Below are 15,947 nucleotides of genomic sequence, written 5' to 3'. Positions count from 1 at the left end.
ATCTTCAGGAAGTGCCTCAGCTCCACTAGACTTTGCTCAATTGACATTGGCTGTCCTGGCTCCCTGCAAACTCTTCTGACCCTTTGACTCTGTGTTTATCTGTCCCTATAAAGGTTATACATGTTACTTGTATTGCTGGGAAAGGGTTAACCTATAGTTAATTGGAGGATTGTGAAAGTTCTTACCTGTTCAGAAGAACTTGTTAACCTTTGTTTCCTTCCCTAAACTCCTTTTCCTTTTTTGCCATAACTCCAGTATTGCATTTAAGTGTTCAAGTGATATATCAATGTCCACAGTGTCCTAATTATTGAAGTCACCTGAGGGTGTAGGAAGCGTCTGTGTGTCATCCCAAAATGGTATCTACTTAATTAATTGAAACTGAAGGAGTGTATTTTTGAAGTCCATTTAATTATTGCAACGTGCCCCTTTCTAAAGAAAGCCTACTTAAAAACTGACTGTTAAATTAATAAAATGTTTTAATAAGAAACCTTGAGTATAAGTGTTATTTGATTACTTGTCATTGTGAATACCCATGTTGCATCTCTACAGCTCACATTGACCCCTTTTGAGATAAGCCTGGCAGCTCAGTCACGCTACCAACTTGTGTAGGACAGGCATATACCAAAGGTTGGGTTCCCTGTTACCGGGGTGGTGGGAAGGGGGGGGTGTCTGTGTGTGTCTGTGTGTGTCTGTGTCGGGTCCATCCTGACTGTGTTTTTTGTTTTTGTATGTATGTTGAGATGCAGAGGTGGGGGGGTTGTGTCGGGTGTGTATGGGTGTGTTTGTATTTGTATGTCTGCAGTGTATGTTGAGATGCGGGGGTGGGGGGGGTGTTGGGTCTGCTTGAATGTGTTTGTGTGCAAGTGCAGTGTGTGTTGAGATGCGGAGGGGGGGGTGTGTGTCGGGTCTGCTTGAATGTTTGTTGTGTGAAAGTGCATGTTGAGATGCGGGTGTGGGATGTGTGTCGGATCTGCCTGAATGTATGTTTTTGTGTGCAAGTTCAGTTTATGTTGAGATGCGGGGGTGGGGCGAGTGTCGGGTCTGCCTGAATGTGTTTGTGTGCAAGTGCAGTGTATGCTGAGATGCTGGGGGGGGGGGGAGGAGGGGTGGACAGGGGCTTGGGGGGAGGTGGTGGGGTCAGGTCTGCCTGAAAGTTTGTTTTTGTTGTATGGGTGCATGGTGTATACTTGTTAGTTTGTATGCAGGGGTGGGGGGGTTGGGGTCTGTATGAGTATGTATGCATGGTGCATGCTTGGTGGCATGGGGCATAGTGTTTGCTTGAGGAGTGGGTGTCTTGGGGCATAGTGTTTGCATGAGGGGTGGGTGACTTGGGGCATAGTATTTGGTTGAGGGATGGGTGCCTTGGGGCATAGCGTTTGGTTAAGGGGTGGGAGCCATGGGGCATAGTGTTTGCTTGAGGGGTGGGGGATATGGGGCATAGTGTTTAATAGAAATTGGGGGTTGAAAAAGCCTCCTGCCACGCCCCCCCAACCCCGCCGCGCCTACCGCCCCACCCACATTTACTTTTCGGCCCACTATAGCCATCATGTAAGGTACTTTCGGCCCTCTGTCAAAATCAGTTGTGCACCCTGATGTAAGGGCTCAAACTGAGCTCCCATTAGGAACTTCAAAACCAAATTCAAATCCCATCCCGGCACCTGGAAAGGCAACGGTGGGAACACATTAGTTAAGCCTTTTAGAAACTGGGAAATCAAAAGGAATCTTAAAATAAGAACATTCCTCAGACAAGCGCTTAAATATGGACAGCGCCGCCAGGTAACCCTTAATGGTACACACTTGCAGGCCCTTGTGAGCTAAAGAAAGCAAAAAAGACAAAACCAAAGTAATGGAACAATGGAAAGGATCCACATTCTGTACCCTGCACCAGTCACAGAACTTTCTCCAACGGCAACGGTACAGGGATTTCATTGCGAGCCTTCTGGCTGAAAGCAACACCTCCATCACTTCTTCGGGGAGGTTCCAATCCTTATACCTCAACCTTCAAGATACTAAGCATGAAGGCAGAGAGACTTGACCTCTGGATGGAGAACCCGACCCCCCTCCCATGAGAGCAGATCGTCTCGGTAGGGAAGACGGCGTGGAGGGTAGATGGACATGTCTAGAAGGTCCGGGTACCACGCTCTCCTGGCCCATGCCAAAGCAATGAGGATCATTTGGGAACCGAACCTCCGTAAACCTCTGCAACACTTGCAGAATGACGGGGACTGGAGGAAACGCGTACAGCAGTGGGAAGGACCACTCCACTACGAACGTGTCCCCTAAGGCTCCTCTTGGAGGAAATTCCCGAAAGCAGAATCTCTCTCACTTGCGGTTGACACTGGTGGCGAAGAGATCCACTTGTGGAGTTCCCCAAAGGGCGAAGATCTCCAAAAGAACTTCCTGAGCCAGCTCTCACTCGTGAGAGACCTCCGCCGCGTTCTCGTCTCCAGCCAGATGAGCTGCTGAGATCGAAATTTCCTGCTGGATGGCCCAGAACCAGAGCTGCATTGCCTCCCTGCACAACGGGAGTGACCATGCCCCCTCCCTTTTGTTGAGGTAGTGCATGGCCACTGTATTGTCTGTCATAATCAGGACATTCTTTCCCCGCACCGATGGCAGAAAAGCCTTCAGGGCTAACCTCATGGCCCTCAGCTCTAACAGATTGATGTGGAGTCTGGACTCCGATGGAGACCAACGTCCGCTGGCTGTCAACTCGTTGGCATGAGCGCCCCAACCTGTGAGGGATTCGTCCGTCACAATCGTCACCTCCGGCCATGGTTGCTAAAATGGTGCTCCCTTCATCAGATTGTCTTCGACGGCCCACCATAGAAGATCCTGGGCGACCGAGGTCTGAATCTAAACGGGATCCGACATCCTGCCAGAGAACTGCGACCACTGAATCTTTAGAGCCCACTGCATAGATCTGATCTGCAGCCTGGCCTCTGGCACCAGGAAAATGCAGGTTGCCATGAGGCAGAGCAACCTCAAGAACTCGAACGCCGGGAGACTCAGGGCACGTTGTTTCTGTAAAGGTTGGAAAAACTCCAATCTAGGAGGAGGAACAGAATAGGGCTCAAAAACAGGCCTCAGACTTACTGGCAGCCTTCCTCGGAGGTTCCACAGCCCTCAGGGGCACCTCCATCAAATCCTCCACAAACGGCGTCGAGGGCGCCGAAGGAATCTGTGTCGACGTCGACCGCAGTGCCGACGACATCGAAGACTTCTTCAATGACGGAGCCCCGAGACGTCCCTCGACGGCCACAGCGCCAATGACTTCTTCGAGGCCAGAGCCTCGAGAGAGCCCCTTGACGGACAGCGCTGATGGCGTCGACACCTTCTTGGAAGGTTTCACAGGTTCCGACGGTCTCGATGGCGTCGAGGACCGGAACCTGGATCTGGCACGGCTATGGCAATCTCCCTTGTCCGAGCAGGCCCTCGACGGCTCCCGATCTCTCCGACTGCCCGAGCCCAAAGCCGTGCGAGTGGTGGACCTAGCCCGTTCCCCGACTCCTTTCGAAGGCGTTGCCGGAACTGTGCCTTGCAACTCGAAAATCACTAACATCTGCTGGCGGAATGCATCCCATTTGGCCAGCGATGAAGACTGGGTGGACAAGTCAACCGTCTGTCAGAGTCCTCCTCCGACGAGAACGGGGAAAGCGACTGGTGACGGCGCTTCCTAGAATGCCCCACGAGGCAGAGGAATGGCAGGAACCACTCCTAGACCGCGACCCCCCTGGATTTTTGCCGACGCAGAGAGTCGCACCTCGAGTCTTCGGTCGAAAGCCCAGCAGACTTCGATTTATGGGGCTTAGACACCCTACATACCTTCTATTTCCCCTTACGTTCCCGCAAGGCCTTAGACGTCATGGATTGGCAATCCTCGCAGTCGTCGGTGGCGTGGCTTTCGCCGAGGCACCAGAGGCAGATGTTGTGCGGGTCCGTGATGGACATCTTCGAACTGCAGTCCCAACATTTTTTAAAGCCCGACTTCGGGGTAGCAGAAGAAGATGAAGACATCGTACACGAAGAACGAATCAAGCGCACCGAGATTCCAAAGCAAACACGTTTGCGGAAACAATGGAACTGAGGCTACAGGCGCCGTGCGTCCTATATATAACATCAAGTGACATCGACCCTCGACTGAGGCCCTCGAGGGACAACGGATCGACACCATCGACGCAGGACGCCCTCTGCCGAAAATGTTCCCCAGCAGCACAGCTGTGGACATTACCGGTCATAGATGTGGAATACGTCGGAGAACACAATCCCCTCGAAATGAAAATTCTCCCCAACAGGAACCCGTAAGGAAACCAGTTGAACTTTTGAGTTCTAATGGCTATGGGGAAGGGAACCCCCACAGAAGCAAGTTGAACTCTTGTGTTTTAAAATGTGGAACTTGACAGTGTTTGAAAAGCAAACTTTGTGAAATCAAAAGGAGTTTGAACTTGGGCTGGGGAAGCCCGAGAAACCCATTGAAGAGTGTTAACCAGATGGCTTTGAGTTTGGGAAAGGGAACCCGTATAAGCCCAAGGAACTTTGCGAACTAAGGTACTGTGAACTTCTGGAAAGTTAATCCCGATAAGCCTGTGAAACTTTGTGAACCTGAGTGTCTTGAACTTGGGGAAGGGAGCTATTGAAGAGCTCCAGTGCCAAACATTTTAACTTTGAACACTATTGAGTTTATTAAGTTCCCTGCACGTTATCTTGTAGAAGTAAGGGCAAGCATAGGTTTTGACAGAGTATTTTGTTTTGGACTGACATACTTCGACTTCCGTTAGTTTACTTTCCGGTAGGGACCATTCCCACCTAGTTAGGACAAGGTAGGCGTTACACCTTTCTGACCAGTAAAATAGGTTTTCGAACTACATTTCTGAACTGAAACTGCACTGGTTACCTGGCCACCCTCTGATCTCGGGCCCAGGTCCCTCCCCCACCATGCACACACCCCCGGCACTGCCTTCCTGTCAACCCCCGTACTTGGGGACTGTTTTCTGTATCCCTACAGTCCCACTACCAGCATTTGACACCCGATGTCTGCAGTAACCCTTGCACTTGCTGGCCGTACTTTTACTTATTGTTTATTTATTATATTATCCCATGTACTGCACTGTCCCCTCCCCTTGCCCCTCTCGCATTTTCTCCCCTTCCCATGCACTTGCGCGATCTGAATGACACCTGGCCTAGTAGGATCGTTGTGTCCCCCCTGTCTTCCCCCCCTCCCTTTCCTCGTCACGCCTTGAAACACTTGCATATAGGCGCGTTATAAATGCCATATCATACATTTCTGTTGTCTCTGTCATATCTTGATACCATGCCTGTCTTGCACAGAGGACCTAGACGGCTGTGTAGGTGCCTGTGGTTTAGGTATGGTGCGTTTTTCTCCCATGTTTATGTTTGGATGTATGTTTCCGACGGCCGTTTCGACATATCAGCAGTCAATGGGAGTTCATGGGCGGCAACCAATTTTTGTTTCGGTTTAGAGGCATGTAGCAAGCATAGCTGCAAATGTTCAGCAGGCTTTGAACACAAGGGTTCAATCTCTTTTGATGAAAGTTCAGTTGCCGTTGAAGCTTCTTTCGACGATCCCGTCAAAGGTTGGCTAGAGGTTGAGAGCTTGTGTGCCCTTTTTGCCGGCAGACTTCCCCATAGCAGAGCTTTCAGCCCGCCTACCGGGGCTTGGGACAGGCACGCAGGATTCAGCCGACTCCTCCAGTATTTCTTCGGCCTCTGAATCGGAGCCGTAGCTGCCATTGTCTTCCTTGTCCGACTAAACCGCGCTGGTGGGGGAATGGGATTCCGCCTGCATGGTGTAGGACGCCCACCGCTTGGTGCGCGCCTCTCTAAGCATTTTCGGCTTAAAAGGCTTGCAGGAATCGCAACGTCATTTGGCGTGATCGCATGGAAAGCAACTGTTAAACACTGTGTATCTTTCAATTGAGATTTCTCAAGGACATAATTTAAAGGGCTTCCGTTCCATATTGTTGTATAATTTTATCGGCAGCTAGACAAGTGTCAGTAGAGAATTAAGAGGAAAGAGGCATTCTATGAAAGGATGTAAATGTAGAGGCCCCCGCTCTCCCTACTGCAAGGCTGAAGCCTGGTGAAGGCTGCAGCCGGCTGTCGAGAAGACGTTAGTCAAAGCTTCAGACTGTAGTCGCCAGAGGTAGGAAGATTTATCTTTGAGACTGTCGAAATATAACGATATTCATATAAATTAAATTTGCAATATAATCATTATTAAATTTGCAATCTCACAGTAACAAGACTATGAGCTCTTCATATGCAACCAACCAGGTTGGAGGACTACAACAATCCGAGGGACGTCAACATGTTAAGGATCATGGGTACAATACACGTCACACAGGGATAATATTACAAGCATGCCCAATCGACATCCCTTTTCGAAAATCGAAAACAAGAATGCAATACTCTGCACCTACCACTAGATGTCGGCCTATGCATAGCATGTAATTCTAAGCAACTTCACAAGCCTCAGAAATATTTATTATATATATATATATATACACACACACATATACACACACACACACACACACACACACACACACATATACATACACACACACACGCATGCACCAATACTGACAACTTCAATTTTAGTGAAGTAGAAACACATCTAGCAATCCAGTCCAGATGAGCAGACTTACCGACGTAAGGTGCCCCATCTTCTCGAATACCATCAATAGTTCGCTGAAGAACAGCATCCCTGATGTGCTCCAGTAAATACTGAGAAATCTAATGACAGAATATTGGAGAATATATTAATACATTTTTAATACTTCAGAACTACTGCAAAACCAGTATTACATGCCTTTTTTCATTTTTTTCTTTGTCAGTGTTCAGGCTGCCTTGTCTTACACTGTCTGGAGTTACGTGGGTGGAACAAAAGGCTTTAGGACTTTCTCGAAAGAGTTATGCTGGTTCAGATGTGGATAGAGTGGTGCTCATAGCGTTTGGGCCTTGATAGACCAGATTTGTATGACAAGTCACTCATTTGAATGCCAGTGTAGTCTCAGTAGAATGCTGGCTAGGGGTTTAAATTTAGATTTGAGGTGCAAGCTTACCCACAAATGCCAAGGCAGTACAATCCAACTTTGCATGTGCAGACCCCAAATCCATAATGCATAACACAGATCACAATAGTGGGGTGGGTGAGAAGACTATGGCTGGAGCCTTTTACTTCACTCTCCAGAATCCATAAAACATCTCCTTTATTCAGGCAGCTCCCAAGGGGTATGAAGTCTGGTAACTCACTCGGGACATTGGCCCATTTTACTGTACATTGTGAGGCTGTAGGCAGAAAGCAAGTGGGTGATTATGGCTAGGTCCAAGCCTGGTCTTATTTGCAAATCTCTCTTCAGTAGTGCAAGCATTTAAAAAAAACTAGGGCAGAATTGTTCCTTTCCCTAGTTGAAGATCTCTGTGGGCCTCTAGGTTGGCCCAGAGAGTTCTTCATCTGGATGAAGTACCAATTATGCACTAGATTTGTCTATGCATGTATGAGCTTCACCTTGCATAACTATTTTTATTTTCAAAGAAACTAAGTAATAAAAGCCTCTTCCTCTCAGGTCTCAGCCTCCAATTAGTGCTCAGTGGCAGATTAGTATTCTTGTGTTGCAGTCCAAGGACGTTACTGTGAAGATGGATTTCTAAAATCAACCCTGGTGGGCAGACTTTAGGTGGCCACCCTAGTAATGGTGAACAGGAAGACTGAGTTTAGCCAAAACCCAATCAAGGTAGCAATAGAGAGCAGTCCAGGCTTGGTCAGGAGAGTGAGTGTGGTCAGGGGCCCTCAAGAAAACCACACAGAACAACATACAATAATTCAGTGTAGACAGTAGATTATAAAAATAGTTATTTATTTAGGAAACACACAATGAAATGAAAATAGCAGGTAGTAGTGCCACACACACAGAAAGGATCAATAGCCCGCGAAAGATGTAGCTTTCCCAGGCACGTGCATGACCTTACATGGCATTTCCTGACCTGGGAAGGCAGGAAGAAGGCCAAACTACAATATGGCCACAGAACAAGCCAAAATCTTGTGGCACACCCATTTTAGGGCACTAGCCACATATTAGTAGCCATACGCAGTGTTAGGCAAAGTTTGAATGCAGTACCCTCTGGGAACACTACAAACTATGGCTACAGGTATAGGCAACCCAACCTTTGGTACAAGCTTGTATTACACAGTTTTGGCAACGTGTTGAGCAGCCAGGCTTCTTTCAAGAGGGGAAATGTGAGCTGTAGTGGAGTTACACAAAGATTCAGTTACAGGTATTCAAATAAACTCTTACGCTCAAGGTTTCATGCATAAACAATTAATAATGTATTTATCAGTCAGTTATAAAGCCTTCTTCAGAGGGAGCAATAGACTAGTAAAACACAAATATACTTCAATACTGTACACTCTGAGTTTCTGGATCAGACTAGGCTCCTGTGGGATGACCCACAGACACAACCTACACCCACAGGTGACTTCAGTAACATGGGTGTTGGGAACATTAATACCTTACGGTTGGCATACAGAATACTCTTTAAGAAGTAAGTAATAGGGAAAAGTTATTATAACACAAGAAATACAAATAGCAGGACAAATACTTTCAGATCGCTCTTAGAAGAGTCAATTCAATAGGCTAAGCCAAAGTCAATAGGCCAAAGTCTTTGTATAGGATGCAGCACTTCAGGTACGTAAATGGAAAAGTCTTTGCACACGTTCTTAGGAGTCTTTGAGAACAAGAAGAATCAAATGTAGGGCCACAAGCTGATGAGACTTGTGAGTTGCAGAAGATACAAGCACTTCCACAGTTAAGAGGTAAGTTCTCCTAGGCTAGTTTGACAGTACCTTAGTAAAGAAGAAAAAGATGCAGCTGAAGACTTCTGTACTTGTACAGCTCTGAAGATCCCACTGTTCCTGGGCCTCAGTCGTGGGGACAAGAGGGAGGTTGTCGGGGGGGTCTCCTGCACTTTACTGGCACCGTCAAAGCTGGCAACCGGCAAACTTTACTTTCAGTGGCTGTTTCGCGTTCCAGCTTCTTGCGGTACAGCAAATAGCAATAAGCGCGGTTCCTGGCTGTGAAGGTGGACTTTCCTCACATCTGAGGTCCCGCACTTGACTGAGGGGGGGTCAGGCTTGGTGAGGCCTGCTTCGTGGGAGTCCGGAGGATCTTCCAAAAGCTTTAGGCCAGCTAACAAGCAACGCACACAATTTGGTGTCCCTCTCCCTGGCTCTACGGTTTCCTGCAGCACTCTGAGGAAATGCAACCAGCTCCGAGATAGGTGTCCAGGTGGCTTACTTTGGAGTTGATTGGTCCCACCAACTCAAAGGGAGAAATCGTCCTTGCAGGGCTTCTCTGTCGATGCGAACTTGGTGATTCTGACCTGCAGCAGGGCTTCACCGGGCAAACCAACGGTCCAGGAGTTGCAGCAGCCATCCTCTTCAAGCTCTTCTTGGGTTCCTTCGTCCAGTGGTCGACTCTGCCTTCCAAGCCAAGAGACTCATCTTTTATTCATTTCTTTCCCATTCATTCCAGCCTAGCTGCCACTCACCCAGCAGGGTGGCTGTCCTTGCCGGACGTTCAGACAGCCAATTATCATAGAGTGCATTTGGGTCTCCTAGGAGACGAAGCACAGGGAGTTTCGGGCACCTCCCTCACTTCCTGCCTACCCCAGACACTCTGGAGCCAGAGGTGGGTTTCACTCCTGAAGCCCGCCAAAGGTGAATGAACAAAGAGACCAAACCTGGTTTGGCGCGCCGAGAAAAACTCTAGAAGGACCTTTCCACAGAGACATGGCGAAAAAAGAAGACCGGGAAACATTTTAGCAACGATGGCTGGGCGCCATCTTGAAAAACATTGCTCCCGCAATTTAACGTTACCGGAGCTGCAAACAGTTCGTGGTCGGGGTAAATCATGGTAGTTCGTTGTAAAACCACTGCCACCAGCTATTCTGAGAGGAAAGGCTAATATGTGAATGCTACATTAACTAGACACAGGGGATACTAAATAATCCCTCCAGCACTCTATTGTAAGATAGGGTGTGCTGGGTCATGAATTTTACAGCCTAAGTGAAGTCAATTTCACTCCATTGTTCTGGGAAATAGTAGTTGGTACCAGAGAAGGTATTTAAACCTTGGGAAATCTGAAAAACTTCCCTGTGTCACTGCACTGAAGGTACTTTGTGACACAATTGTAAAAGACTATGCCTATGGAGTTGGTTATAATCCATAACCAAAAATAAACAGTGTATAAACTCACATCAAAATACAGGAGAGAATCCAAGATCCGATTACAGGGGAGACTATAAAAGAAATGATAGAAGAATATTTTACGCAAAACGATACCGGGGAGGTCTCCATGGCCACGATATGGGATGCTTTTAAAGCCGTCATTAGAGGGAAGATCATAGCATTTAAAATTACGAAGGAAAAACAAAGATATATGTGGGAAAAGGAATTGGAAAAGTCAATAATAGAGCTGCACGAGAAAATCTTGACCCACCCCACTAAAGCAGTAGAAAAAGCACTGAAACACATGCAGGGCCAACTGGAGTTATTGCGCACTAAAGGAGCAGAGAAGAACTTACTCTACCTCAGGCAGAGATACTACATAATAGCAAATAAAGCACACAGACTCCTAGCGAGACAACTCCGCTCAAAGCAGAAAGATAAAACAATTAAGGCCATGCGAAACGCAAAAGGGGAATTACAGACGGGAACACAAGAGATGGGGGAGACATTTAGAGAATACTATCAAAAACTATACACCTCGGGCCTCCCAGATGTACAAGCACAAGACACATATCTAAATGCCCTCACCATCCCGCGAATCTCAGAAGAAGATAGACAGACCCTAGAGAATCCAATAAGGGAAGAGGAAGTTAAAAAAGCAATCACAGAACTCCCCGTAAACAAAGCACCCGGCCCAGACGGTTTTACAGCACCATTTTATAAAAAGTATGCAGATCAGATAACCCCAGCTCTCACCAGGCTTCTAAATTCTTTCAAAGATAGTGGCAACGTAACCCCCACAATGAATGAGGCGAAGGTCTCAGTCTTGCATAAAGCAGGGAAGGACCCGACACTCCCTGAGGCATACAGGCCTATTTCCCTGATCAATTTGGATGCAAAAATATATACAAAGATCCTGGCAGCAAGGCTATCCCCGCTCCTCCCAAAGCTAATTCACTCAGATCAATCAGGTTTCATTCCGGGAAGGCAAACCCACGACAATCTTAGAAGGCTCATCCACTTAGTGGAAAAAATTGGCATAACACACACCCCGGCGCTACTACTCTCAGTGGACGCCGAGAAAGCATTTGACCGGGTAGATTAGTCAATGCTTTTTAAAGTCCTATCCCGCATGGGATTTGGGGAACAATATATAGTCAGGATCAGGGCGAACTATAACACACCTTTCAGCAGGGTGGCCATCAATGGAGAAATCACAGACAAGATAATCTCCAGGGGTACGAAACAGGGTTGGCCACTCTCCCCACTTTTGTACGCTATCTTTTTGGAACCCTTTTTAATAAAAATGAGGGAAGCTACCCACATTAAGGGGATCGAAATGGCAGGCATACAGCACAAGGTTATAGCGTACGCAGACGATATGCTGATAACATTGGAAAATCCAGAGCCAACCCTACCGACTGTGGTTAGGGAATTAGAAGAGTTTGGGAACATATCAGGATTGAAAATCAATAGAAAAAAAAAATCAGAAATTCTAATCCTGGGGTGTGATAGGGGAAAGATAGAAAGGGAAGCTAGACTACTAGATCTTAAAATTGGTGGGAAGGGCATAAAATACCTGGGAATTAGAATAACCCAAAAGTTAGAGCAGCTATATGGGGATAAGTACCCGCAACTTTTAGCAGACATACGTAAAGACCTAGAAAGATGGAACCCCCTCCTAATATCCTGGTGGGGTAGAATACAATCGGTCAAGATGACCATTCTCCCAAAAATTCTATATCACTTCCAGGCTCTCCCGGTGGGTTTCCCCATACCTTCTTTAAAACATTATACAAAGCTATCTCCTCTTTTATATGGAGATGAAAGACCCAGAGAATTGCTAGGGCTACCCTCACAGCGCCGACCAGAGACCGAGGGATGGCGCTCCCCCACTTCAAGAAATACTACCATGCGGCGCAATTAAAGGTCATATGGGAATGGATGGGGGATGATCGACAGCCGATCTGGGTGACGCAAGATCGGGCAGTGGCAAGGACACCTTTGGTGGAACTACTTTGGGAACAGAAGCATAGACACCCAAATCTAGGCATAAGCGAAATTATGAAAACCACATTGGAGGCATGGGACACCCAAACAAGCACAGGTATAATGACCACGGCGCTGGGCCACTTCACACCCATTTGCCGAAATCCCCAATTCCCACCAGGTATGGAACAAGGGGCTTATGAGAAATGGGAAGAGGCGGGCATAACGAAAATAGGGGAAATGTTTAATAATAAAATAAGGTCACACGACTCGTGCTACCCAGCAGCATCTCGCTCCCGACGAGACAGATACAAATATGAGCAACTTAAACACTGGTTGAAATCCCCGGATATTACAACAGCGGCAACAAGGGACCTCACGCCATTTGAGTCCTATGTTATCTCCAACACGGGGGCAAAAAATGGGCATCGACGCTCTACTGATTTATAAATTCACAAGAGGAGGAAATAAAATGGGCGTACATGATTAGATGGGGCAAAACGCTGGGGGAGGACTTATGGAAATTGTTCCCCAAGATGACACGTTCTGCACAGACTAGAGAAATGTGGACCAAAATAGTTGTTCAGTGGCACTACACTCCAGAAAGACTGCAAACCACGTTTCCCAAAAAGTCTAACAAATGCTGGAGAGGATGTGAGGAGGTGGGATCATGGAGGCATATACGGTGGGACTGTAAAGGGATAAAACCATTCTGGAAAGAGGTAAAGGGAGAGATGGGAAAGATGCTGCCGAATGTGTCACTGTTGGGAGAAGGGGTGTGGTTATGCGGTATGAGAGAACATATTAACAAAAAATTCCAAAAAATCACAGTGGAGAGGCTTCATGGGACTCCTCATAGCAGAGTGGGCAACCATTGCCCAGAACTGGAACTATAAGGACACTCCATTGACTTTCACATGGTTGCAAAAGGTTTGGGCCCAAATATTGATGGAAAAAGTCACCCACACGATACAGGGCACGAGAGACAGATTCGCCAAGGAATGGGAAGGGATACTGGAATATCTTCAGTCGTACTTCATGGAACAATGGTGCTCCCACAACATAAAAGTATCGGATATCTTAAATGCATAAAGCCCCCAAAAAGAAGGACATAAGTGCCCCGATGGGGAGGGGAGAGGGGGAGGAGGAGGAGTCGCGGGAGGGGGGAGGGGGGAGGGGGAGGGGGTGGGAGGGGACGGGAGGGGGGTAGGGGAATTACAATTTGTTTATGTTGATGTTTGACATGAAAATCTAATAAAAACAAGATTAAAAAAAAATACAGGAGAGAGTGGGAAAAAAGCTCACACTCTGTCCAGTTAAAAAAATCAAGTCCTCAATACACAACAAAGTTGCTGGGGGTCTATAAGGTAGAGGGCATTAGCACATTTTTGAGAATCCTCCCTAACACGCAGTATGCAGGAATGTGAACATAAAGCAAAAAGGTAAAAATGTTACTCCTGCCACCAGTTTGTCATTAGGAACATAAAAGTAACCAAAAATCCCAAGTATAAAAAGTTAAGGAGATACAACAGTATACCTGTTGTGTGCAATGTAAAAATACAACAATTCAAAAGGGAAACAAAGTTTCCCAGTACTGATAGTTTGAAGGAATAGTCAGTTTCCCCATAACAAATTAACAAAATGTAATGACGCTGAAGGCTAAGCAGAGTGGTGTCTGCTGTTACCTGCTGGAGTCTTTTCACTGTTTCTACCATTTCCAGGTGAAGCCAAGGTGCTGCTCCATTCATATCCACTGATAGCATGCAGAGCGCAGTGCTAAGCAAAGTGTGGTCTGCTAAGATCCGCTGCAGTCTAGTGGAGACCGATGGGCCGTGAAAAGCTTAACAACCCGCTGCGACCAGTAGCCAAAGGTCGGACTTCCTCTGCAGCGAGGAGATAAGCGATCAAAAATGCACGCAACCTGCACTGTCATTTAAACTTTCAAAACTGCAATCGGCATCTTCCCCCATACTTAGCTTCCCATCAGAATCTCCATCTATGATAATTGGACTCTGCATGATGCCTGGGAAAGATCTGAATAAAAGGGAAAAGTTCTAAGCTGAGACAAATAAAATCTTATGGGAAAATGCCTGCCACAAGATCACAAACTGCCGCTGCCGATCCACATAAGGAAGCCGAGCCTGATGTGAGAGACAGAAAAAAGGCTGAGCTAACAAATTACAGCAGTGTACAAGGAAAATTACAGCATTTTTTCACTGGGAGGGTTGAGAAACTCTGGAGTGTAGAAATGACGGGAACAATATACAAACACATCAAGAGGATGTTGGCGCTCACGGAAAATCCCAACCACTCCTGCACGGACTATGACATCCTCAACAATCCTTTAATTGAGTTATGCTCCGTGTTGCAAGACGCACTACAGCCGCGTGCACCCAATTTAACAACTGATATGTGTCCAAGTTGACAACACGGATACCGGCAGCTCTTCTCTCCCCATCTACTGTACCAGGGCACAAGCAAAGAATGTCGGCAACCCCAGTGCAGTATCCAGACTCTCGTCAGAGTCTGGATCACTCTGGTGATCTCAGCTGTACAGGCAAAAACTAGAGAGAACTCAGCACGAACTGGAAACTCCCATTCACGCAAGGTGAAGACCGCTACCACGATGGAGGCTAAACAGCCCTTGGATGCAAAGATTTTTACTATTGAGAATGACCGCACAGACTCAACTAAGGGGATTAATCTCACTGAGCGGCTAACTATTCTCCTCAAAATACCCTTTTTAAGAGTATTAAATTCCAGGGGGCGCTGTTGCCTGGCAACAAGATGGCCACAGCCTTAGAGAGCTCCGGTACAGGCTCATACATCCTTGTTGATCTTCTTATCTCCCTGCTCAAAAACCACCACCCACACGACTTACTGTCCCTCAAACCCAGCACAACAAAGCTCCCCAAAACACAGAGCCCCTGCAATCTGATGCCGATCCGGGGTGAGGCCTCTGATGGGAGGAAACACTGGACTCGCCGATATTGCCGGGCTGATAAGCCGCAGCCCCAGGCAGGATCGCAGAGGCTATGAATATCATGTGCCAGCAGTGAGGAGGCGGCGACCCCTGACTGGGGCTGCTGTAGCCTCCCCGCCCGCGCCGCAGGCTATTGTCAAAGTGCTGAGGATCCCGACCCCTGCCCCGAGGCAGACACAGTGAACGGCATGGTCATGCGGTGTGCCGCCGGGGACCGTGACCTCTCCGGGGCAATGTCCTACCCCGCACCTGACAGCTTCTGCCACGCAGGACCCTGCCAATTACAATCGTGTCCTCAGGCTTGGAATAGTACCTCGGCCCTGCGTGGCCTTTTGGGCACCTGCCCGGCGTGGGCTGGTGCGGTCTCGACATCTGAGGACCCCGTCCTGCACCTCCGGAAGGAGTAAGTTGAGGACTCCCCGTTCCCCAGTATCCCAGTCAACAGGACAGTTAAGATCTGTGGAGGGGGGAGCGGCAAGGACATTGAACACCAGCCCTGTGCATAGTGCTACCTGTTCTGGGCCCGTGCCCCCGCAATCCCCTGATGGCGATCTACTGCCAGGACCACAGGCCCATGTCAGCTGCAGGGAGGCGGTGTGAACAATGGGGTATGGAGTGGGGGCTAGAGGGTGCGCTCCCCAGCCCGGATGACGGTGCAGAGACACACCCACATCCCATAAGCCTTGCAATGGGAAGCCAGCCCCTCGGCCCAGCGAAGACCCCTGC

At 47.8% G+C, this 15,947-nt stretch overlaps 1 protein-coding gene across 3 annotated transcripts in view; it reads right to left on the bottom strand.

Moving 5' to 3' along the window:
* Positions 1–15,947, bottom strand: part of GART (phosphoribosylglycinamide formyltransferase, phosphoribosylglycinamide synthetase, phosphoribosylaminoimidazole synthetase) — a 1,418,226-nt gene that overhangs the window by 859,456 nt on the left and 542,823 nt on the right. For all 3 annotated transcript variants that reach the window (XM_069636266.1, XM_069636265.1, XM_069636267.1), the window contains exon 8: positions 6,669–6,756. In XM_069636266.1, coding sequence (XP_069492367.1) covers positions 6,669–6,756 — 88 coding nt within the window. The remainder of the gene's footprint in view (positions 1–6,668; positions 6,757–15,947) is intronic.

The sequence above is a fragment of the Ambystoma mexicanum genome, chromosome 7p, assembly GCF_040938575.1.
Source record: "Ambystoma mexicanum isolate Mex_15411 chromosome 7p, UKY_AmexF1_1, whole genome shotgun sequence".
NCBI classification, from domain to species: domain Eukaryota; kingdom Metazoa; phylum Chordata; class Amphibia; order Caudata; family Ambystomatidae; genus Ambystoma; species Ambystoma mexicanum.
This window is presented reverse-complemented; position numbering and strand designations above follow the sequence as displayed.